Below are 24355 nucleotides of genomic sequence, written 5' to 3'. Positions count from 1 at the left end.
CTCAGACCTGAATGTAGAACCACCAATTGTTGCAAAATAGATAGGGAAGCAAACTAGGACAGCTACCACAGCAAATCGTTGCACTCTTCTCAGCACTAACCCAGAAATTTCCAACAGAAAACATTCCCATCTTGACAAAAGAGAAAAGTCATGTAATTCTAGAAAGGCACCAGCTGAATTGGAAACGTTAAGAAAATGTGTAGATAAATGGAAAAAAACAAGCATTACCATATGCATCCACCCAAGCGTGTACAGGAAGAACAGTGGTCCAAGTAGTAATACAACTTTCAGAAGTAACATCGAAGGAAAAATATCCATGATTAGTGAACAGTTTGCCTCTATCATATATCCAGCGATTAAACTTGAGGAGAAAAAAGAGACAGACAGCAACTGTTACTTGGTAACTTGTCGTATCCAAGTTGGCAATCATGTGATAATTTCTTAATAATCGAAAACAAGTACTTTTTGAAAGTGTAAGCATCAACATAGAGGTATAATCATGAATTCCAAAGAATTTCGCTGACGAACTGTCAACTTTAAGCAATTGGGGCAAACGGTTTGAGCAATCTGGTGATAACGCGGCACCATTGAGATATGAAGGTAAGAAGAACAAACCCATAAAGAAAATATAATACTCCACAATCCATATGCAACCAATCTGAATTTCCACCTCAAATACCCAATCCACAACCACACATTTTGAACTTGAAGCATCACGACCTCTCTCTGTTCATGTATACCGCGCTGACCTTTAACAATGCGCCAAAGAATACTTGTGCAGCGTTAGGTAGACTATGACAAGCAAATCCCAACAGATGCTGGTAATACCAATGAGGATACTGACTTGTTCGTGAGAGATAAATTTGAGTTGTAGCAATGGCATGAACTGAGAAATGGACTGCCGCATCAATACAGCTCCCACTCCATAAAGTAATTGAAAACAACTTGAATTTCCAACTCAAGTGCTCTACCCAGACCAACACATTTATAATCTGAAGTAACACGAGTAAGATCCGAGTGGTCAATCTTCTCACAAGCTGCAATAATTCACTACTCGTCCATAATTCACTATGACGGACCTTGGTAGCAGTAGGTAAACTAAGTTGAGACTGCGAAAGAATGTCATCTGTACCCCTTGGGGAATAAACTGACTTCCCACTGCAATGATACCACAGAAAACCACCCTTGTAGAATTTTTATTACCATGAGAAAGAGCTGAGTTCTCAACCTCCTTAAAAAAAATTCTGGTACGTATGTAAGCTTCCCTTGCTTGAGATACCAAACTCCACCAATAACATATTCTTGAGAGAAAAGCACTAGTTGAATTGATAATATAAGCACTGAAAGAATTTGAAATTTCCACATAATTATCTTGAGCACATCATCTTGTTTATCAACTGGCAAGAGTATGTCGTCTCCTTCCTCATTCAAACTCCACCATCTAATACAATCATAAGATTCATATGGAGCAACAGGAAAATAACATCTATCACTCATGACAGACTTCAAATGATCCTTATTAAGAAATGCATAAAAATAAACACCACCATCAGGAAAAAACCACACAACACTAGCTGTTAATGTACCCATTAAGTCCTGTGCCACGTCCATACCAAGTACTCTAACCAACAAAATTTTGTCTCTTTGTGACATTTTAACGAACACCTTCCTCTCACCATGAATGTCAACAGATTGAACACATAAAAGATCAATCGAATTGATTAACCTTAAATCTGAATTATACCCCAGGCTAAGAATTGACAGAGGAATGAATTTATCATAAGAATTTGATGAAACAACAGCATACTTACCGCGATCAAATAACAAGCGAGAAGCGTCAAGTTGGAAGTGAAAACAATCACCAATTGTCCCACTGAATGGGATAAGGGACACCCTCTTCTCGTGTACGACAATTGGTGATCTAATTTGGGGTGACTAAATAGATGCTACAGGTGGAGGAAGGTGCTTAGAGCAACTGCAGTGGTGCGATCAAAACCAAAGATCAAAGATCAAAAAAAAGACCAAAATTTGGGTTTAATCCGTGTTGTGACGCAACGGTACATGATTAAAATTTCATCAGGCGAACTTTAAAAGTCCGCCCCATTTTTTTTTTTGTAAAATTTCATCAGGCGGACTTTAAAAGTCCGCCCCATTTTTTGTAAATTTCATCAGGCGGACTTTAAAAGTCCGCCCCATTCTTTGCAACTTTCATCAGGCGGACTTTAAAAGTCCGCCTCATTCTTTTTTTTTTTTTATTTAATTAAAATTTCATCGGGCGTAATTTAAATCTCCGCCCGTTAACAAGCGTACTTTAAATTTACGCCCAGCAACAAGCGTACTTTAAATTTACGCCCGACTATATTAGAATTTGGGATTTGGTCGCGACCATATTTGGTCTGGAATTTGATCTTTGGTTGGGATTTGATCTTTACTCCGTCCCACTGTGTTACGATCTCATCCCAAATTTTTGGTTATACTCGCCCACTGTGGATGCTCTTAGAAATTTAGAGCATCTCCAAATGGTACCGTGATGTGAATCCATCCTATGTGTGTAACCCTTTTTCTTTATGCATGTGAAACCAATTTTCTTAATTAGGAGGTGAAAAAATCCGACCGCAGAACCTTATTAATAAGGTTGTCAATGGATGTTAACGTAACGGATATTGTCTCTTCCGCTGCCGCTGTCATTAAAAATTAGCGGATATCCGTTATCCATTAAGTTCCGGCGGAAATAGGAAAATAAAAAACGTTGCCGTTACGTTGGATTTACCGGATAACGGATATTTATCCGTTATCATCCGGTACAAACAAAAAATAGGCTAAAAACACATATCAGCTATTAAATCCAACAAAACAGGTTCTAAATCCATGCCACACACACAAAAATAGACATACAAATATTCAGATGTTCTAGGCTTCTAGCAAAAGAAAAAATCATGTTTTTTGAAAAGAAAAAGACATCTCCATGACTCCATCTCCATTTTCGACGATACACAAACACAACACAAGTGAAAAATTTTACACGTGTAATACGCACGTTAGCGGATAACGGAACTAAACCTAACCGAAATGCACGGTTCCACTACCGTTACGTTAAGAAGGGATTATCCGTTAACTTATCGGTATCGGATATCCGTTTACCGCTATGTCGGACGGTAGCGGTAACGGCTAACGGATTATCGGTATCGGCTAGCGGAAAATCGGTATCCATTGACAGGCCTACTTATTAACTTATTTAAAGGTGTATGGGCCTAAAATGTGTTGGTTGGGAATTTTGAAACATTGACTATAAAACTAGGTATTTGATCTTAATCTTAATACCCATGATTAGGATGTTTACATACTTTAATAAGAACTTATAAAACTAAAGGATGTTGAGAATCCAAAATTGCATATATTATGAAGTTGATCCCTTGTTTTGGCTGTAGAATCCCTTCCCCCAATGATACTGTTGAGGTCATGATTTCTCTGAACCCATAGATTTCGTGGAGGGACACGTTCTTGTTCATCATGAATGGATTGATCAGTGTTCTTCTCCTCGTCACTAGAAATTTCAGGATCAGTAACAGTTGGGATAACTTCAACTGATTCTGGAATTTCTTTGGCTTTCTCAATTGTCTCTGTTGGAGGCAACTCAGCAGGAGAACTATCTTGAAGAAAGTTACTAATGTCATCAATGATAACATTAGAGGATTCCATCATGACTTGTTTTCTGAGATTAAACACTCGAAAACCACGATTATCAGACGCATAGCCAAGAAATATACCTTCGTCACTTTTGGTGTCGAATCTCCCTCTCTGTTCTCGATCTTTCAGAATATAACACTTACTTCCAAACACCCTGAGATAGTTTAGTTGGGTTTCCTTCCATACCATAACTCATAAGGAGTATTAAGGGTTTTAGACCGCAAATACACACGGTTTATCAAGTAACATGCTGTAAAGACAGTTTCTCCCCAAAATCTTAAAGGTAAGTTTTTGGTGTGGAGCATTACCCTGGCCATTTCCTGGATGTTCCTATTCTTTCTTTCAGCAACTCCATTAGCTTGAGGAGTAATTGGTGGTGAGTATTGTTGAATGATCCCCAGTTCGTCACAGAACTTAAATACCTTGGTGTCTTTGAATTCAATGCCACGATCGCTTCTAATTTTCTTTATTTTGCGACCTTGTTCGTTCTGGATCCTTTTAACAATAATCTTGAATTCACCAATGGTTTCATTCTTATGGGATAAGAATGCAACCCAAGTAAATCTGGTGTAATCATCTACCATAACTAAAGCATACTTATTACCGGCAACTGTGGGTTATTGAATTGGTCCGAAGAGATCCATATGAATTAAATCAAGTGGAGCTTTAGTGAGAATATCTCGATATGATTTGTGGTGAACTTTTGCTTGCTTACCCTTTTGACAGGCACCACATACACCTTCAATCTTTGCACTGATTTTGGGAATGCCTCTAACAAGTTCTTTGTTAATGATCTTAGTTAGAAAACGATAATTGATGTGACCAAAACGCTCATGCCAAAGATGTGTAGATTCCACCTTAGTCAAATTGCATCGGTTGCTAAACTGAGTATCAAGAAGATAACAGTTGTTTTTACCACGAGTTCCTTAAAGAAATACTTTCCCAGATTTGTCAACAATGTCACATCTATTTGCATTGAAGATAACTCGATGGCCCTTGTCGCAAATTTGACTAATAGAAAGAAGATTAGCAGTCATACCTTTAACGTATACCACATCATGGATTTCTGGAACACCGGGTAGATCGATCGTTCCCTTTTTTCTAATGTAGCAACAACTTCCATCTCAGAACGTTACAGGACCTCCTTCATAGTCAACAGACGAAACAAACCATGTGAGGTCTCCTGTCATATGTCGACTACATCCACTATCAAGAAACCATTGAAAGGGAGATTTAGATCTTAAAGGAAAGGCACCCATACTACTAGTACTTCTCGATTTAGAGTTTTCTGGTAGTGTTGTATGAACTTTTAGAGAATCATATAGTTTTTTAGCTTTCTTACAAAGATTACTTGCAACGTTAAGACTCTTTTGAAAATACATACATGCTTGTTGTATATGATCGGAAGGATCACAACATGAGCCTATGCTTTGAAGATTGTCTGACTGGTTCCTTGTCATATCAGTTTTCTCAACATCTTGTCGTTGATTATTATCTGACTTATGACATTTCTTGAGAGAGGAGAAACTGAGATTTTTCAAATTCTCAAAGGGAGTATTTCCAGATATCAAATCCTTAAGAACTGCAATTTCTGCAACAAGACCGTGGTTGATCCGGATTTGTTCATCCAACCCTTTTTGAAGAGACATCAGTTTGTCAGACCTTTTCTGGCGGTTGTTTTTTAAACCTGGTGAAGCGTCAATTGAGACTTTGTGGTCCATATAGTCATATCTCTACAAACACAGACTTTTGAGGTCTCTAAACGTGTTTGCCTGATCTGATACCAATTGAAAAAGCGGGGGTCTAACAACACCACCCAATATTTCGCTTAGCAATCTGTATGGACTAACTCCGAAATACTTTGCTAGAGAATCAACTAGACAGTCAGACTCAATCTAGATAAAAGTATCTCAAGGAGTTACCATATCTCTCTTTATTTTGATATTACTCAAGCTAATAGAAATCAGCGAGTCCTAATCAAATACAAGGAATAATTGGACGGTACCAAAGACCAATGTCCAAGGATCAATCAATATCAATCAATAACCAAAAGTCGGATTTCCAATTGATGATCACGAACGCACAACCTGTATTATTTCAATTGTATAACAAATATAATTCGGAAAAGAAATAACACGGACACCAGAAGTTTTGTCAACGAGGAAACCGCAAATGCAGAAAAACCCCGGGACCTAGTCCAGATTGAATACACACTGTATTGAGCCGCTACAGACACTATCCTACTCCAAGCTAACTTCGGACTGGACTATAGTTGAACCCCAATCAGTCTTCCACTAATTCAAGGTACAGTTGTACTCCTGCGCCTCTGATCACAGCAGGATACTACGCACTTGATAACCTTAGCTGATCTCACCCACAACTAAGAGTTGCTGCAACCCAAAATCGCAGACTTGATAATAAACAAATCTGTCTCACACAGAAAAGTATATCAAAGGATAAATCTGTCTCCCACAGAAAAACCCTAAGTTTTTGTTCCGTCTTAAGATATAAAATCAAGGTGAACAGGAACCAATTGATAATCCGGTCTTACATTCTCAAAGAACAGCCTAGATTAATCAATCACCTCAGAACGATCCTTCTTGACTACACAAGCGGATGTCGAGGAATCATAAATAGTGAGAAGAAGATGTTTGTGACTTCTTTATCTTTCCTATCGGAGAACTCTCACGATTTCAAGCCAATCAATAGATTTTACTCATACGATAGAAGATGCAAGATCAGATAACACAACTACGATAAAAGTAGTATCGATCTGGCTTCACAATCCCAATGAAGTCTTTAAGTCATTAACCTTGTTTTAGAGAAGAAAACCAAAGGTTAGAGGAGAATCGACTCTAGCGAGCGGACTAGTATCACACAGACATGTGGGGATTAGTTTTTCCCAATGCTATATGTCTCCTTTATATAGTCTTCAAATCAGGGTTTTTTCTTAGTTACAAAGCAATCCATATTCACCGTTAGATGAAAACCTTATTTAGATTCAAGCTAATATTTCTCAATCGTTAGATCAAAAACTTAGCTTGTCACACACATTTGAGATATACGTTTACTGTGTTTGTGAAAATTGTGCCCAAACGTGTATGTGTATGTTGGTTCAACATAGTAACCCAAAAGGTTAACCATATGAGCATTTCATATTAACCTTGTTCTTCTTCACCATAACTAGTTCAATTGACTCAAATGAACTAGTTATAGAGTTGTTCAATTGCTATGAGATCTTATGTAACTACACAAGACACAATTGAAACAAAGATGATTCAATTCGATTGAATCGGCTCATGAACTTTATAGCCACAGTTTTCATAATGCATTCCTTAGTAATTTAAGTTTCATGTTCAGAACACATCTTTAGACCATAACCCACTCAAGTTCACAAGCAAGTTTGCGGACTTAAGGCAACCGACAGAGTTTTCCAAACTCACTGAAAATCTCGGCAAGGAGACTTCCGCCAGTTCGGGGACTAGGTTCGCGGACTAAACATGCAAACGAGTTTTTGGAAAAACCCAACAGAAATTCTCGGCAAGAGAACTTTCGTCGGTTCGCGGACTTGGCAAATCCAATTCCTCCGGTTTCTCTCAATCAACAAAGTTCGTAAACTTCGGATTAAGGAATAGGACTTATGCACATATGTGTTTCCACACAATACTTATATCCATCATTGGTTATATAGACCTAAACTCTCGTTCCAACCGTTGAAACATTCTTAGAGGACGTTATATAGTTGTTACACTATTTCTCGTCAAAGCGATTTTCAAAGTGATTGAAAAAATATGACTTTCGTCATTAGGTGAAGATAAACCCGATCAAAGTGAAACGCTTTACCAACACATGATTTCGAGATATAGATAGGCGAGATATACTCGGATCGAAATATCAAATGTGTATGATCCAGTCTATATAGCATACGACTTTTGTCTCATAAGAAGTAGGAGATAGAAGAGATAGACTTTTGATTGATAGATAAGTTCAAGTCTCCACATACCTTTTTGTTGATGAAGTTCCACAGTTCCTTGAGTAGATCTTCGGTCGTTGTATAATGAATCGCCATGAACTCATTGAGCTCAACTACACTTTTCTATCCTAGTCGGAGACTTAGCTATATAAACTAGAAATCAAGACTCATAGTTTTGATCATTAACATTGACAAACATGCTTGAGATAACAATGCATGCGAGGTCGACCGAGCTATTCTCTAACAGTTTCTTCTTCCAAATATATTTAAAAATATACCCCTGATCTTGAGGAATACTTTCATAAATAAGCATATCACATGTAGACTTGACTATAAGCTGACCTCTATTGTTGATTGACCAAAGAATCTCATCCTCAGCATCCTTGTTAAGAGAAAAATAAGCTAAACACCTTTGAAGATCAGAAAGTTCAAGCCTTGCAGCATCATTCATTCTTCTAGGAATTGAAAAGTCCCAACGGTTTCCATCTTCTCGGCAATATTCTTATTTTTGTTTTTGGAAATTGCAAACAAATTAGGATATTTAAGATGCAGAGGAGAGTCAATAAGCCAAGTATCATTCCAAAAACTGACACTACTTCCAAAGTTTACTTTGAAGTGAACATGGCTTTTGAATATAAACTCATATTGGAAAGATAGCTTCCATAAGAGATTTTGAGAATCTTTGAGAACCAATCACTTAAATCAACTTCATATTTTTCCTCAATGATATTGAAAAAGCGGGGGTCTAACAACCACACCCAATATTTCGCTTAGGCAATCTGTATGGACTAACTCCAATATAATTCCAACAGAATCAACTAGACAGTCAGACTCAATTAAGGATAATATATCCAAGATTTATATCTATGTTTCTCAATGTAATCAGCAAAACAAACAAATAGAAATCCATGAGCCTGATTATTATGAGAAAAAACTTGAATGGTACCAAAGACCAATGTTCAAGTGCCAATCATTTTCAATCAACAACCAAAGGTTGGATTTACCAATTGATTGAACTACACACAACCTGGATATTTCAATTATATAGAAAATATAATGCGGAAAAAAATAACACATACACCAGAAGTTTTGTTAACGAGGAAACTGCAAATGCAGAAGAACCCTAGGACCCAGTCCATATTTGAACACCACACTGTATTAAGACGCTACAGGCCCTAGCTAGCCTACTAAAAGTTAACTTCGGGCTGGAATGTAGTTGAGTCCTAACCAATCTCACATTGATTAAGGTACAGTCGCGTTCCTTACACCTCTGAATCCCAGCAGGACTCTACACACTTGATTCCCTTAGCTGATCTCACCTACAATTAAGAGTTTCTACGACCCAAAGTCGAAGACTTGATAAACAAATTTGTCTCACACAGAAAAGTCTATTTGAATAGATAAGTCTGTCTCCTACAGAAACACCTACGAAGTTTTTTTTCCGTCTTTTGATAAATTAAGGTGAATAGGAACCAATTGAAAATCCGGTCTTATATTCCCCAAGAAAAACCTAAAATTAGCAATCACCTCACAATAACTTAACTATACGGTAGTAGAACAAGTTATTTCAGAATCACAAAGAATGAGACGTAGATCTTTGTGATTACTTTTTATATCTTACCTATCAGATATAAATCTCGAGCAAATCTTAGATAAGATAGTACTCAATACGATATAACAAAGTAAGATCAAAACACGCAACTACAGAGAAAATAGTTGGGTCTGGCTTCAGAATCCCAATGAAGACTTTAAGTCGTTAACCTATAATTGTTTTAAGAAAAACCTAGGCTAAAGGAGAATCGAATCTAGTCGAAAATAGTGTCACACATGAGGTGTGGGGATTAGGTTTCCCAGTTGCTAGAATTCTCCCTTATATAGTCTTCAAATCAGAGTTTGATTACTTTGGGACAAAGCAAACAATATTCACCGTTGAGTTAACCATGTTCATCTTAACATATCTAGATCAAATGACTCAAATGGATCTGATGTCGTGGAGGTCGAGATTCAGAAGTGTATTTAAAGACAAAGATCAAAGATAGATGACCTAAGTTTCTGTTGCTGGGTTGAGCAGAAATTACAGAAGATGGTGGTCGATGTCGCATATTTTAACTTGAGAGATTGGAGTTAAGAAATGGGAGTTCTAAAATTAGGGATTGGAATTTGATGAAGAGAGCTAGATGGGTTCGTCTCAGGTTTGATTCCTAGCTGCAGCTACTAAGAGAAGAAAGCTATGAAGATCACAAAAGAAGATGGGTATTGAAAATTATGGCTTAATGTTGAAGCTGGTGCAGACCTATAAGTGTTGCTGGGTTGGGTCGAGATGAAATAGCAGTTGTGAAGCTACATGAGTTGCAGTGATGGTAGTTCTGAAGAGGGTGTTGTTACTGAGTTAATGGGGTTTGGATGAATTGGTGTTGATCATGAGAGTTTGGAGTTGAAATTGGATTTCTTATGAATCTGTGATGAAATAGGAGATGGGTACAATTCACTGGTCGAATATGGAGTTCAAAGAGCAATCTACAGACGTGTGTTCTGCTATGTATTTGGTGGATTTTTCTATAAGGATTGAGCTGGAGATGGTGGTGTTGGTTGGCTTGACATGGTGTTGAATTGGACTTGTATACACAACAACAAGGAATCGAATTAGTGAAGAGTTGATGGAGTCTTGAGACTAAAAGGCTGAGATGATGTTGCTCATTAGGTGTGCAAATGGTGTTGTAAGAGAGCTGCAACATGTAGTGGATCTGAATGAAGAGAGTATTGTGACTGAATATTGAATTAAATGTATGCTTAGGACTGTCTTGTGGTATTGGTTACGGGGACTTTGTTGGTGGCTACTGCACTGCAGATTACATGGTTTGTGTGGATGAATATGGAGGTGCAGCTGGGAATGGTGTACTGCTGGAGCAGTTGCAAGGATAATGACTGCCACTGAATGTATGAGGAGTTACAGATGATGCACGGAAATGGCGAACAAGAAAAGATGGTTGTGTAATGCAGTGGATTCGAAATGATGATTGCAGGCGGCTAGCATGTTGTTTGTAGTTTAAACTGCAGTGGTAATGGAGCAGCGCCTGAGAAGAAGGAAATGTTACTAGAATTACAGCCGCAGCTGAGATGATTGTTGTGTAGATGTATGTTTAGGACTTACAGGTAATGGCAGTACAACTGCAATTAAGATGATGTTGATGAATGAAGGTGTAGGCAGAGTCGATATGGTGGTTGCAAGCTGGACACGGAAGCTGAATTCATTAGAAATATTAATGCAGAGATTGTTTCGAACTGAAGGTTCATGTTGTGCTTAGCTGAGTTGCGAAGAATGGTGTGAAGCTGCTAAGAAGGGTTTTTGGATGAACTGCAGTGATGAATGGAAAGAGACAAAGCTGTTGAGAAAGATGGTGTTAGTGGTAGCTGAGTTGAGTGAAGTTGCAGGACTGGTTGACTGGAATTGAATGTTGTGAAGTGTCATCTTGGCGCGACACAATCTCTGGCCTGTGCAAGACTGTAAATGTCCTAGGCCAAGGTGACTCGTTCCTGACACAATTACAACGTTAGTCAGTCTGATACAATTATGCCGGTCACCTGAGATGTTAGCCGGTATCTTTTTCGGCCAAGTTCCGACCACTTTTGGGCAGAATTATTATATGGGTATTTCTCACATATGGGCTTGGAGGCACTGGACTTTTTTTGAAGACTAGACCTAACTTTGGAACAAGAGGAGCTACAAAAAGGAAGACTTCTACAACTTAGAAAATCACGTATTCTACTGAGAGCTTTTGGAGATAGCCGCAAGTAGGGTTTGCTTTCGTATTTATTTTTCATCTTATTTATTTCAATTATTATTGATGATGAACTCCAAAACTATGAGTAGCTAAAACTATTTTTGATTAGGGGCGATTTCAAAGCCCGAAATATGAACCTACAATCAATATAAATAACTTGTTTTCTTCACTTATTCTCATTATTGTTTGATTTCTACCATGCTAATATTGTTTATGGATTATTTGTTAATGGTTTAAGTTCGAAATTGAATCGTTAGTTCTTAATCCTATTGCTAGTTTAGATATTCTTCGACACGTAATTTTCTAGAATGATAAACACAAGTAGCATCAATATATGGGTATTGATGATGGGACTTTGTTAAGTACCCATATGTAGAAATTGACACTATTAGGTGATTCAAGCTTTTGAATTCATCACTAGGATCAACCTTATCTCATAAAACTTAGATCATTTGTTTGAATCATACCTAGTAATCGTACCTCTAGGTAACTTGAATAAGTAGAATCCGATAGTCGAGCGCTTCTGTATGCGGTGAGCTTAGGAGATAATAACGGGATAGTTGAGCGTACTAATTATTCTAGGGTTGTTAGTGACGATATAATGCGAAGAACGTAATATATATATCTATTTGGTTTATGTTTCGTGCCCGAGAATGAATCCTTAGTCAATATTTTCTCATATTTGAATACAACTTTGTGATTTTCAGAATTTCTACAACAAAATCTTCTTTGCTAAGAATACTTTTATAACAAATTTTGCTTAATACACCTCCCTTGGGACGATCCTTCTTCCATTATACTACTTTCTAATGTAAATAAAAGTAGAAAAATATTATTTGCGAGTTGACACCTCGTCATGTGGTCGCCAATTGTTTGTGGGTGAAAAACGGTTTCTGCTTATTTTGGTAAATTCATGTGTGTGGATGAGAAACAATTTTAAACCCTAAAGAATGTAATGCACGAGACTAATTTTGATTCGAGAGATCAATCTGTACAAATCTGGCCTAAACCAAGAAATGGTCGTTCCAGGCTTGCTTCGGTCATAAAGTTAAGGAGAAGGGTTGGCCTTAGGGAGGGAAGCGAAGAGAGTGTTGAGACCAGAATCGTTGATTTTGAAAGTGTGGTTGTTTTGTGACTTGTATCAGAAGGTAGAACTGGCTAGCTGAATGAAAAGCTATCAGGTGATTTCTGGATATTGTATTGTTCTTCTGACCAAACTTGTTGTCTGGTGGAAATAGACGAGACCTATTTATACAAGTCGCAGCAAAGCGTACCCTGTTCTCGTAGGTAGTGGAAACGATTGAGTGGTGGAAGAGTGGAGCAACGTGTAACTCCAGGAATTTATGTTTTCATAATGAAGGATCCGTGTACACCATTACTAACTGCCCCGCTTTATGACACTTTCTTGTAACGGGCGTATTGCACGCCGCACGCTGTAAATCGCCAGACCAATACCCTGATGAGTATCCCCCAGTTTGTGACATGTTTGATGTCTCGAGTGTTTTCGCGGAAAACATGTAGCACTTTGCTACGTGTGGAAATCAAAATTGAGAGGCTTGCCGCAGGAAAATAACATGTGATGCTATTGGCTGGTCGCCTGAAACTTTTCACAAGCCTGCCAGCTTGGTGGGAACTTCGATGGATGAAATCGCATCTCATGAGGAAGGGTAGTAGTTGATTGTGGATATCTTGTGTTGGCGCCTGATAATGGCGCAATGGCGTTTTGGTGTACACCAGTGGCATTGCGGCATGGTTAGCATGGATCGCGCATGCCGGTGGTGCAAGTGGCGCCTGGCGTAGACATAACTACTGGATTTAGGCGGTTGGTCGCGTAAAAGTTTCCACGAGTCTATCAGTTCGGTGGCAAACTTGGATGGCTGAGATCGCATCTCATGAGGAAGGTAGCCGTTGATTATGGCTACCTTCTGTTGGCGTCTGATAATGGTGCAGTAGCGCCTTTAACGCGCGCCAATGGCATTGCAGCATGACTGGCATAGCTCGTGCATGCCAATGGCACAGTGGTGACTCATGAGGAAGGGTAGCCATTGATTATGTCTACCTTATGTTGGTGCCTGATAATGGTGCAATGGCGCCTTTAATGCGGCCAGTGGAATTGCGGCATGGCTGGCATGGATCGTGCATTCCAGTGGCACGGTGGTGTAAGTGGCGCCTGGCGTAACCATGGCCACTGGATTTAGGCGGCTGGTCTCCTAAAAGTTGCCACAAGTCTGTTAGTTTGGTGGCAAACTTGGATGGTTGAGATTGCATCTCAGGAGAAAGGGTAGCCATTGACTATGGATACCTTCTGTCGGCGCCTGGCAGCTTTGCCTAAATTAGGGTTGGCAAGCCGAAACCCTAATTAGCACATATGGCATGCCGCATGCGGTAGGCGGAATGTTTCGGGCCCGAGGTGGCATATTTTTGTGACACAATTGGAAATTAGGGTTTCATCCACCGCCACTAGAGCATGGCCACGCCTATGACCTTGGCTATCCAAATTGAAGTTCGTTGTGAAGCTGGTCACGAACGGAGAGTGGGTTGGAAAGTTTGGCGTGCTGTCGTGGTAAGTGGCGCGTTTGGCATGTGCGTTTGGCATGCCCGTTTTGCGTGTGTGGTTGGCATGTGTTTGGCATGTGCGCCTGGCATGCGCATTTGGCATGTTTGGCATGTCGTTTGGCATGTGCGCCTGGCATGCTCGTTTTTGGCATGTTTGGCATGCCGTTTGGCATGTGCGCCTTTCATGTTTGTTTTTGGCATGTTTGGCATGCCGTTAGCATGTTGGCATGGTTTTGGGAAGCCAACTTAGTATGGAAACCTCTTGACACAATTTCCACCTCTTTTAAGGCTGTGGAAGGTTTAGAGCAACCTGATTGGTCAATGAAAGTAGGGAGCCATCCAAGCATGGGTGTGGCTACCCTTTTGGTGCACGTGGTAGGTTTAATGCGACCTGATTGGTTGATGGTGAATAGGGCCGGAAAGTATGGGACCAACCATAACTCATGGGGGTGTGGCAGGTTTAAGGCGACCTGACTGGTCGACAAAGGAGTAGGGCCGGTTAGGTAACATGGGGCGTGGACAAGTGGCGCCGGCTGGCCTGTGGCATGGCCACGCTTCCTCTCATTGTTGCTCATTCTCCACGGCTCCGTTACTCTTTGTTTTCTGATTTTGGGAAAGACTCTGCACCTATTAATCCGCGGTGGACCAATTGCTTAGTTGCTCAAGCGTAGTTTCGACCAACGGGGTCTAATATATTGCGCATGGCGCAAAACCCTAATTTTGCAAATTAGTCAGGTTCATGAGTTTTTTGTGAGTTATCACAAAAATTAATTGGATTTTGTGTGCTGCCACAAAATTCCTTATTTACAGAGTGTAGTGTGCCTTCTATCTGAGCATTTTGTGCAATGACCTTAACTTTGGTACTTGGAAATCCGTGCTACTCTGCTGGGAGTGAAAACAAATCCGTCATGCCATACCGATATTAAGGGTTTTGTCGGGGAACATAGCATATGAAAAGTACTCAGTGAATCTTATATTAATAAGTAATATATGCAAGGCGCCGAAATTTACAGAGCATCTGGGATGGTTTCTACATGCGTCAGTCTGAATAAATTTCATGTAAATATATTGAATGGCTCAATAAATATGCCAGTGGAGAGGTTGACACTCATGTCTCCGTTTCCTTACAGAGTGATGTCACATCAGATGCAAAGTTTTACAATTTTAACCCTAAGCTAAAAACCACCATTAACACCGGCATATCGTTTTCTTCTCCTGTGTATTATCGAAAGAAATTTTGATCATACCTCTCGCCACTATGTCTGGCAGTAGTGCTTATTCCCAAAATGAACCTCGGGCAAAGTACGATGCAGAAGTGTCTGTCTTGGTAAGTTGAACGTTTTCTTTCATCTCCACTTGATCAGACTGATCAAAGAAAATAATTTGTTGCAGGATAAATAGAGAAATCATCCCTCTTCTTGCGGTTTTAGGCCTAAGAGGACTGTTAAGGCTCCTGCCCGGTACAGGTCAACTCGTACTAAAGCTGAAACATCCGTAAGTAATTCCATGATTTCTTAACTGAAGCTTTATCACGAGTTATTCAATCCTCATTGAAACTGGAAATTTCTTCATCGCAGGTTGATGTTCATGTGGTTGTCGATGCTAGTAAGAGGAAGAATAGGAAGTATGTGACCTCGACTGATGATGGAAGCAACCGTGTTTATGAGAACTCTACTAATTCCATGGGGACTGGAGTTAGAGTTCATTCTCCTGAGTACCCAACAGTTGGACTCCCGTTTGAGACTCCCATGACCAATACTTGCCCGAAAAACGAGGTGGTTGGTGGATTCTTAATTCCCAAATATCACGCATCTCTGTATACGAAGATTTGGAGACGGTACGGGCACATCGCTACAACCGAAGTGTGGATAGACTTTCTTCCAACCCTGTTGACTACTGTTGCTGGATTATTACCGATCATTGAAGAGATGGTCAAGATGAATCTGCGGGACGTCAAGAATCATGAGCTGCATAGATGGGACATCATGATTTCGAATTGTGAGACCTTGCGATTCAATATAGGTTGGCTTCGTTATCGTCTTGAGATGATCAAATGACAGGGCAGCGGGTGATGCTGATGCCATTTCCCCTACAACTGCTATCTTGGAAGAGGATAAAGCACTTGCCTTAGAGTCAGCAAGGGTTGAGAAAGCCGTCCAGGACTTGAAAGTGAGAACCAAAAAATTTCATAAGAGACTTGACATGGCTTTCTATAAGAATTATCCATTGTTGGATGGTTTTCTCTGAGTGAGTATTTGAAAGGGTTGTAGGTTTCGTAGGATAACTGACAGTATGAAGGAATTTTGTTCAATTGATGAATGTTTAATGAACAAATGAGCATTTTGCACGCTCTTTGAAGGAAAATAAATTACATTTTGAAATGTGCTCAAATGATGATAAAAGATTAATTACTTGTTGTTGATCAAGCGTAATAGGCCTTGATTCATTTGCCGTTGATTATATGTCCTTCTACTGCTCCATTAACTGCTAAGATTTTGTAGTATTCCATGGACACTGATTTGATGATCACATACGACCCTTCCCATTTTGGAGAGAACTTGGGAGCATACATATCTTGTTGAATGTGCTTTGCCGTTTTTAATACCAAATCTCCTACTTGGACGGTTCGGGGTCTTACCATTTTATTGTAAGCTCTGGATATCCTATGTTTGTAAGCCTCCACATATTTTTCTACTTTATCCCTCCTTGACTCGAGCATGTCTAGTTCAGCAATTCTTGACTTGGAAACTTCAGCTTCATCCCATCGTACTCCGCTGGCTATTGCAATCCTTGCTGAAGGAATTTTAATCTCAGCTGAGAGTATGGTGTCGGATCCATAAACGAGTGAGTATGGTGACGTCCCAATCGATATCCTTGGCGCGGTCCGATAAGCCCATCAAGCCATGGGTAGTTGTTCATGCCACGATAGTGGATTGTCATGAATCGTTCGACTGATAATCTGGATCAAAGTCTTATTGGTACTCTCCTCCTGTCCGTTTCCTTGAGGATAGTACGGCGTGGAGAAGACTTTTTTGATACCGTACTCCTTGAGCAGTTTATCCACGTCTTTGTTGGCAAAGGGGGTCCCGTTATTTGTAATGATATGTTAAGGGACGCCGAGTCTACATATGATGTGTTCCTTGATGAAGGCTGCAATTGTGATCCCTGTAATACTTCTGAGCGGGATGGCTTCGACCCATTTAGTGAAATACTCAGTCGCCGTGATGATATATTCATGTTGTTTCGAAGATGCTGGATTGATATTTCCGATGATATCAATTCCCCATCTATAGAAAGGCCACGGAATATTCACATAATGCAATGGGAGACAAGGCGTATGAATAAGATTACCATGGACTTGACATTGATGACATTTCTGAAAGTACGCAGCTGCATCATCCTCCAAGGTTGGCCAATAATATTTCTCATGAATCTGAAGGAATAATTTCTTTTTCCCCTGGTGCTCCCCCTCGTGTGTTTCCTTTAGGAATGTCGAAATTTCATCCTCGGCTTAGTATCTCAGTAAGTTTCCTCCAAAGCTTTTGCGGTATAGGATTCCGTCAAGAAAGACAAATCTCTTAGCCTTATGAGTGAGTTTGATTGCATCTTTCTTTTCTGGTGGTGAGTTATTGTCTTGAAGGTATTCGATATAAGGCTGACTCCAGTCCCCAGTATGATGAAGTGTTAGAACTTCTAGGTGACGGGGAGGCGTTTAACAGTTAAGACAAGACCCTTGCAAAGTTCTTGACTGAGCTTCCATGGAGGGCCAATAATACCGGAGTCTTTGAAGTCTTCTGTAAAGTGTTATCACTAATGTTTGACCACATATTTCTTTGTGTAAACTTTCAAGTTTTTCCTTCGCTTCCTCGTCTCCAAGGCACCGTGATAAGTATGCATCAGGATTGCGGTAGTACAAGGCTCCAGGAAGCAGGAAGAAGTTTCTTAATTCTTTGAGGATGACTTTCCCTTCTGAAATGGAACTGCTCAACTCATGAATGATATGTGCTCGCCAGTCGCTTGCTTGAGCATCTTCAGCTTGATCAATCCATGTAGATGATATTGCACGTCTTTGCACCATGATAGCTTTCTCGGGCCCTTCGAATTGTAGTTTGGAGGCGAGAGTTTCCAAGAAAGCAGCATGTTTATTATTGGTCCGGCCGGTATGAACAATTTTTGTATCATCAAAATGAGTAAAGAGTTGTTGTGCTTCGGCTCTGAATGGAGCACGTGTTAATTCTTTGAGAGAGTACACACTATTCATTCGATTGACCAGCAGCTTCGAATATCCTCTGATCTCCAGGTACATTGCTCCCGCTTGTTTAGCCAAGGATAGCCCTAACAAGAAAGCTTCATACTTTTCTGAATTGTTGGTGCAATGGAAGTCCAATTTAAATGAATGTGATAAAACTTCACCCGATGGAGAAACCAGTACCACGCCCGCTCCTCCGGTGTCATTGCTAGGTGTAGCAGATCCATCAAAGTATGATAGACATGTCTCCTCTTTGACAACTGAGATTTCTAGAAATTCACCAGGTACGTCGTCCTGTAACGTTGTGACATATTCTCCTGGAAAGGTAGCCAGTAAGTCCGCAACTGCTTGGCCTTTGATCGCTTTGGGAGGGACGCATACTATGTCGAACTCTGACATCTAAAGCAGACATTTTGTAGGTCTTCCTATTAAAGCAGGTTTTGAGAGTAAGAATTTTATGGGATCAGCCTTAGAGACGAGCACGACTCTGTTTGACAGCAAGTAGTGTCTAAATCTCTGCATTGCGTGAGCCAGCGCCAAGGATGCTCTCTCAGCTTTTGGATATCGGAGTTGAGCATCCTTCATGGTACGACTGTAATATTATATTGGACGTTCGATGCCTTCTTCGTCTTCTTGAGCTATAAGTGCTCCAATAGCAACATCACTGGAAGTTGTGTATAGTATCAATGGTCGCCCTTGTATTGGAGAACTCATGACAGCATGTGATAAAAGTATCTGTTGTATCTTCTGGAATGCCTCTTGTTGGACGGTTGTCCATGTAAAACCCGCTCCTTTCTTCAGCAGAGGAGTGACGAAGCCATGAGTTGAGCCAACCCAGGAATAAAGCGCCGAATGTAATTTACCTTGCCCATAAAACTTTGTAGTTCTTTCACATTGCGCGGAGGAGGCATGGTAGTAATGAATTTAGTCTGGATCGACTTTGATTCCTTTTGTAGTGACCAGGAACCCTAAAAACTTTCCATAAGAAACTCTGAAGCACACTTCAGAGTATTCATCTTTAGCTTGTATTATCTGCATCTTTCGAAAACTTGTTTCAGGACTTCTAGATAGGATGATCGAGCTTTCGATTTCACCACAACGTCGTCAACATAGTATTCTACTTGTTTATGCATCATATCATGAAATATTGCATTCATGGCTCGTTGGTAGGTAGCACGTGCGTTCTTCAATCCGAAGGGCATCACAGTGTAGTGAAAATTCCCAATGGGAGTGCGGAATGCGGTCTTGGCAGCATCATGTTCATACATCTTGATCTGGTTGTATCCACTGTAACCGTCCATAAATGAGAACATACCATGACCGCTGGTCGCGTCGACGAGCATATCAATGTTGGGTAAGGTAAAATCATCCTTTGGATAATACTTATTCAGATTTCTGAAATCCACGCAGCATCTGATTTGACCATTCTTCTTCTTGACTGGAACAACGTTAGCCAGCCATGTTGGATGTTGAATATGTTTAATGAATCCTGCTGCTAGTAGTTTCTGAATTTCGACTTTGATTTTCTCTTCGACGTCATGTCTGAACGGCCTAGGCGGTTGTTTGACATCTTTAGAGCCGAGAGTGATATCAGATGGTGAGTGACCAGTTTGTCGTCTAAGCCAAGAATTTCTTCGTATGTCCAAGCGAAGATATCTCGATACTCTTTCAATAAATCTATCAGTCATGTTAGTTCTTCTGGTGATAGAGCAAAACTGATTATGATTGGTCTTGGGTCATCCTTCGTACCAATGTTGACTGTTTCAAGATCACCAGTAGTAGAATTTGTATCATCTTGCAACTGTTGTGGAGCGTTTTGAATCTCGTCTTCAGGTTATTGTTCACTTCGACATAATTCATCAGGGTAGGGAGACCCTTGATCGATCTCACCTGTTAATTGCTAATCTTTGCGTCGACGATAAACAATCCTTCCTTCCGCATCATGAATGGCTATAAAATTAGACCCCGGGGTCGTAACCTGATCCTTGCGGTGCTTGATCGGTGTAGCAGTTGACTGGACCAGTTCAGTACCTGAAGATGATGATGGTTTTCCATCAGCTGCTTCAATAGTCTTCCAACTTGGGAGTGGAGTACTATAGATTTTCTTAGGTATCTCAGGAATGGTCCCCTGAGATTTAATGAATTCATCATCATATACCGGGACATAAGGAGATGGTGAATCCGCAATACGAACAATCTTGTTGTTGAGTAGAGCCTTCATACATTCGTGGTACGTCGAGGGAACCACCTTGTTATCATGGATCCATGGTCATCTAAGTATCATGTGATAGTCAGGTTATTGCTCGATCACATGAAACTTGACCTTTGATTTAATAGGTCCCACTCTCAAGTCTACATACGCATATTCACATGTGTGTCTTTGGCTTCCTTCAAATCCTGTCATTAGGATGGGATGGCGAACAATTTTACTCTGTGCGAATTTGGATACCTTGAGAGTCTTCGTAGTAATTATATTTTTGGAAGCACCTGTATCGACTATAGCCCTCGTAAATTCAGAGCCTTTGATAAACCAGTCACGTACAAAGATCGATTATGTCCTTCATCTGCCATGCGGTCTTCTTCTCCGAGGTGGTATTATTGATTGAATGTTCAGACATTGCGGATGTTTCTTCGACCGGTGGAGACAACGAAGCTATTTTCACATCAGATGATATATGGTTGAGTGCAACAAACGTGTCTATACGTTTCTTCCTGGAAAAGTGTAAAAGTTCACACAAGTTTTCGATGAATTGTGCAACTTCCTGGTCCACCGTCTTCTCATAAGTAGTGAAACTGTTGGTTTTAAGGTCACCAGGTGAAGAGTCAGTCCCCAGTGCTGGGACTTCTGAAACGGCGGTACCGCCTAACTCCGATGTCATCTTGATGAGAAAATTAAGTATGTGATTCATCGTCTCTTTTATCAGATCCATGTTCCTGGTGTGTGTGAATCTCCTGGACTCGTGCCAACTCGGTCAGAGTCGGGATTTCTCTGCCTTCCGCACCGTCAGATGTAGCGTTAGAAGGAGGAACATTACCATTTGAAATATTCTGGATCGTGTTTGGAGTAGTTGAATTAGTCCTAAGATCAACCATCTTTGTGAAAATGTGAGATTGCAACCGAGAGATTAATCTCCCACTGTGGTCGCCAAACTGTTGATGGGAGAAAATGATCTACAGGTTTTCTAGGAAATGAGGAGACGACCGTGCAGAGGAGACTCCTCGAACCGAGCAAATTTCTTTAACCTTTTGCAAACATATGCACTTCAAAAAGGGAGTGATTTGAATTCGAGAGATAAATCTGTAGGACTCCAGCCTAAACCAAGACAATGGCCGTTCTAGAGTCAATTCGGTCACAAGAGAGTATGGGTTGATCTGTAGGAGGGAAGCTGAGAAATGTGTGAGATCAATGGTGATCAAGGATTATTGGTGTGTTGTATATTTTGCGTGAAAATAGTTTCTGAATGATTGAATTTATTCAGTTGAGAGTAATTGCTAAAACGATGAGTTCGTGTAGACGAAAGACTGTCTGTTGTACGAACGTTGTTTTACAAGAATTGTCTGTCTGTTCAATCATAGGTTCAGAGAAATATTTATGTTGCAAAAGTAGTAGACACCTTGATCCCAGTAAGTGTGACAGTTGCTGAAGTTGAAGAGTGGGAAAGTGGGAAATCGTGTGAAACCAGTTTCTCATGGTGCGGAGGTTTGGTTGACTGTCCACCCACTACATCGTTAACTCCCTCAACTGCTTGGACGACTTAGTCACATTCTCATCGTGGATGAACACAAGTGTCGTAGACCGTCATACCAAAACCCTAGTTAATATCCCCCCATGTGACACGATTGATGTCTCATGATTATGGAGTCTGCAAGGCAGACATGTATTTAATTGATCAGTTGCCGACTTGATGAGACGATGAGTCTTTGTATTGCTGAGTCGAGCATGGTTTACGAATGTTCTTGGATTCATGAATTGAACATGTCTGTTTAGACAGAGGTATAATTATGTTGATTGTTATCCTGAGCAAATATTGCTCATTTGATGAATTGTTGAATATTGATAGTTGAACCAATATTCCTTAGTCTGAGCAAATATTGCTCATCTGAGCGAATGTTGCTCGTTTGATGAATTATTGGTAACAGAACTAAATAAAAATATTAATTAAAATACTGGCAGCTGAACCAAGTATAATTAATTAAAATGTTGATCATGAGATCAACGCAAAATTATTAGTGTTTGAATCTGGAATTAATACCCTGGATTCTAAAACTCTAATTTTGATCAATTGATGATTTATTGAAAATCAACCACGGAGTGAAGGAGGAACCAGCTACACGGGATGATGAATCGACCATGTAGCGTCTAGATGCTCGAGTGAGCAAATTCCAAAGTTTATTGAAGACCAGTTGGTGAAAGGATGATTAAATGCTGGTTTAATCATTTAAAATAGTGCTCGAGTGAGCGTTAGGTAGTAAAACCTAATTGTGGAAAAGTGAGGGACCGACCAAGGGGGAATGAAACCGTCCCTTGGTGACAGTGGGACCTGTTTCCGGTCGTTTGAGCAAGTCTTAGGTTAATTTAAGAGAGTTTGGACCCAATGAGCAACTGATGGAAAATTAGGTCAAAATTAGGGTTTGAGTGTGGAACCGACTTCTTGTAAGCCTTAGGGCCGGTCATGGTGGTCATGGAAGCATGCCCATGTCACCATGATGTCCGTGTCTCAGTCCTGAGGGTTTTAGTATTTTTTGACGAGCGTTTGAGCAACAATTTGAGAAATTAGAAAGAAACTAGGATTTTGCTGAAACTGGGAAACTTCATAAGATGAAGGAAATAATAAAAATAAAATAAGAGATCATGAAGTGTGGGACCGACTATGGCTAAGGCATGGTCGGCCGGCCAATAAACCCGGTCCCGTGACACTTTCCCTAATTTTATATTATTTTCATGATTTTAGGAAAATACCATGAAATCAAGGAGTTTGTTGAAACTAAGGAGTTTTCCTTGAAGTCAAAGAGTTTCCATGAGACGATGAAAATAATTAATAAAATAAGGAATTACAAGGTATGGGACCGGTCACGGTTGGGACATGGACGGCCGGCTAGTGACCACGGTCCCATGACACCTTTCCTAATTTTATGTAAATTTTGTATAATTTCCTTAATGTGAAGGAAATGCCATAAAACGAGGGAGTTTCATAAGGTTAAGGGATTTCCATGAGACGATGGAAATAATAATATGGAAAGATAAGGAACCCTGAGGTGTGGAACCGGCTACGGCTAGGGCATGGCTGGCCAACTAGGTGGCCCGGTCCCGCGACACCTTTTCCTTATTTTTGTTTGATTAAAGCATGGAAACCCAAAAGTTTCTCTCAAACGAGGGAGTTTGCTCAAGTGAGGGAAACCCTATGAGATGAGGGAAGAAATAAGATAAAATATATTAAATAAAACAAAAGGGGGGGACCGGCCATGGCATAACCGGCTGTCCAGCTAGCGGGCATAGTGGGCTCGGTCTCGCGCCCTAGCTTATTTTATTAATTATTTTGTTAATTATTTTATTATCTCCATGGGTCGCTCGTCCGTTCATAATTCGATAGTTCGTTCGTGTGTTTGGGTGCTCGTTTGTGCATTATTTGTAGTACACTTGCACCATTTCTCTCGGGGCTTACTCGATGGTGGCTCAGATGCCCGTACTTTGAACATTTATTACTAACCCATGGAATTCTGCGGGGAATAACCATAAATTAAAGTAATGAAATATTATTCAGAACGTAGAATATTTTCTAGGAATTCAGTTGATGAATCTTGCAACTAGAAATGATTAATTGATGGCTCTATACTTGCAGGCATGTTGTTTAGGAGCCTTATAATTATTCGAAAATCGAGGTATGACCTAGTTGAAGCAGAACGATCGATTTGAATGTTTATTCTGTAAAGTTAGGGAACATTACAACGTCCTGAAGACGTAGTGCTCTATACTAGTGAGTAATACATCTAGGAGCCATCCAATCATTTCGATTCTTTACAGAAGCGATTACTGAAATTGCTCAGTTAATGAAACATGTCGTGGTCTTAGCTGGGAGACTACATACATATGCTCTGAGAAGTAATATA

At 40.1% G+C, this 24355-nt stretch overlaps 1 protein-coding gene across 1 annotated transcript; it reads right to left on the bottom strand.

Moving 5' to 3' along the window:
- Positions 1 to 17710: 17710 nt before the first annotated feature.
- Positions 17711 to 18646, bottom strand: LOC113360301. Its single transcript, XM_026603822.1, has one exon. The coding sequence runs from the start codon at positions 18644 to 18646 to the stop codon at positions 17711 to 17713; it is 936 nt and encodes a 311-aa protein (XP_026459607.1).
- Positions 18647 to 24355: the final 5709 nt, after the last annotated feature.

Source organism: Papaver somniferum, chromosome 3, assembly GCF_003573695.1.
Source record: "Papaver somniferum cultivar HN1 chromosome 3, ASM357369v1, whole genome shotgun sequence".
Lineage (NCBI taxonomy): Eukaryota > Viridiplantae > Streptophyta > Magnoliopsida > Ranunculales > Papaveraceae > Papaver > Papaver somniferum.
The sequence above is the reverse complement of the archived record's forward strand: the minus strand, read 5'-3'. Positions and strand labels throughout refer to the sequence as shown.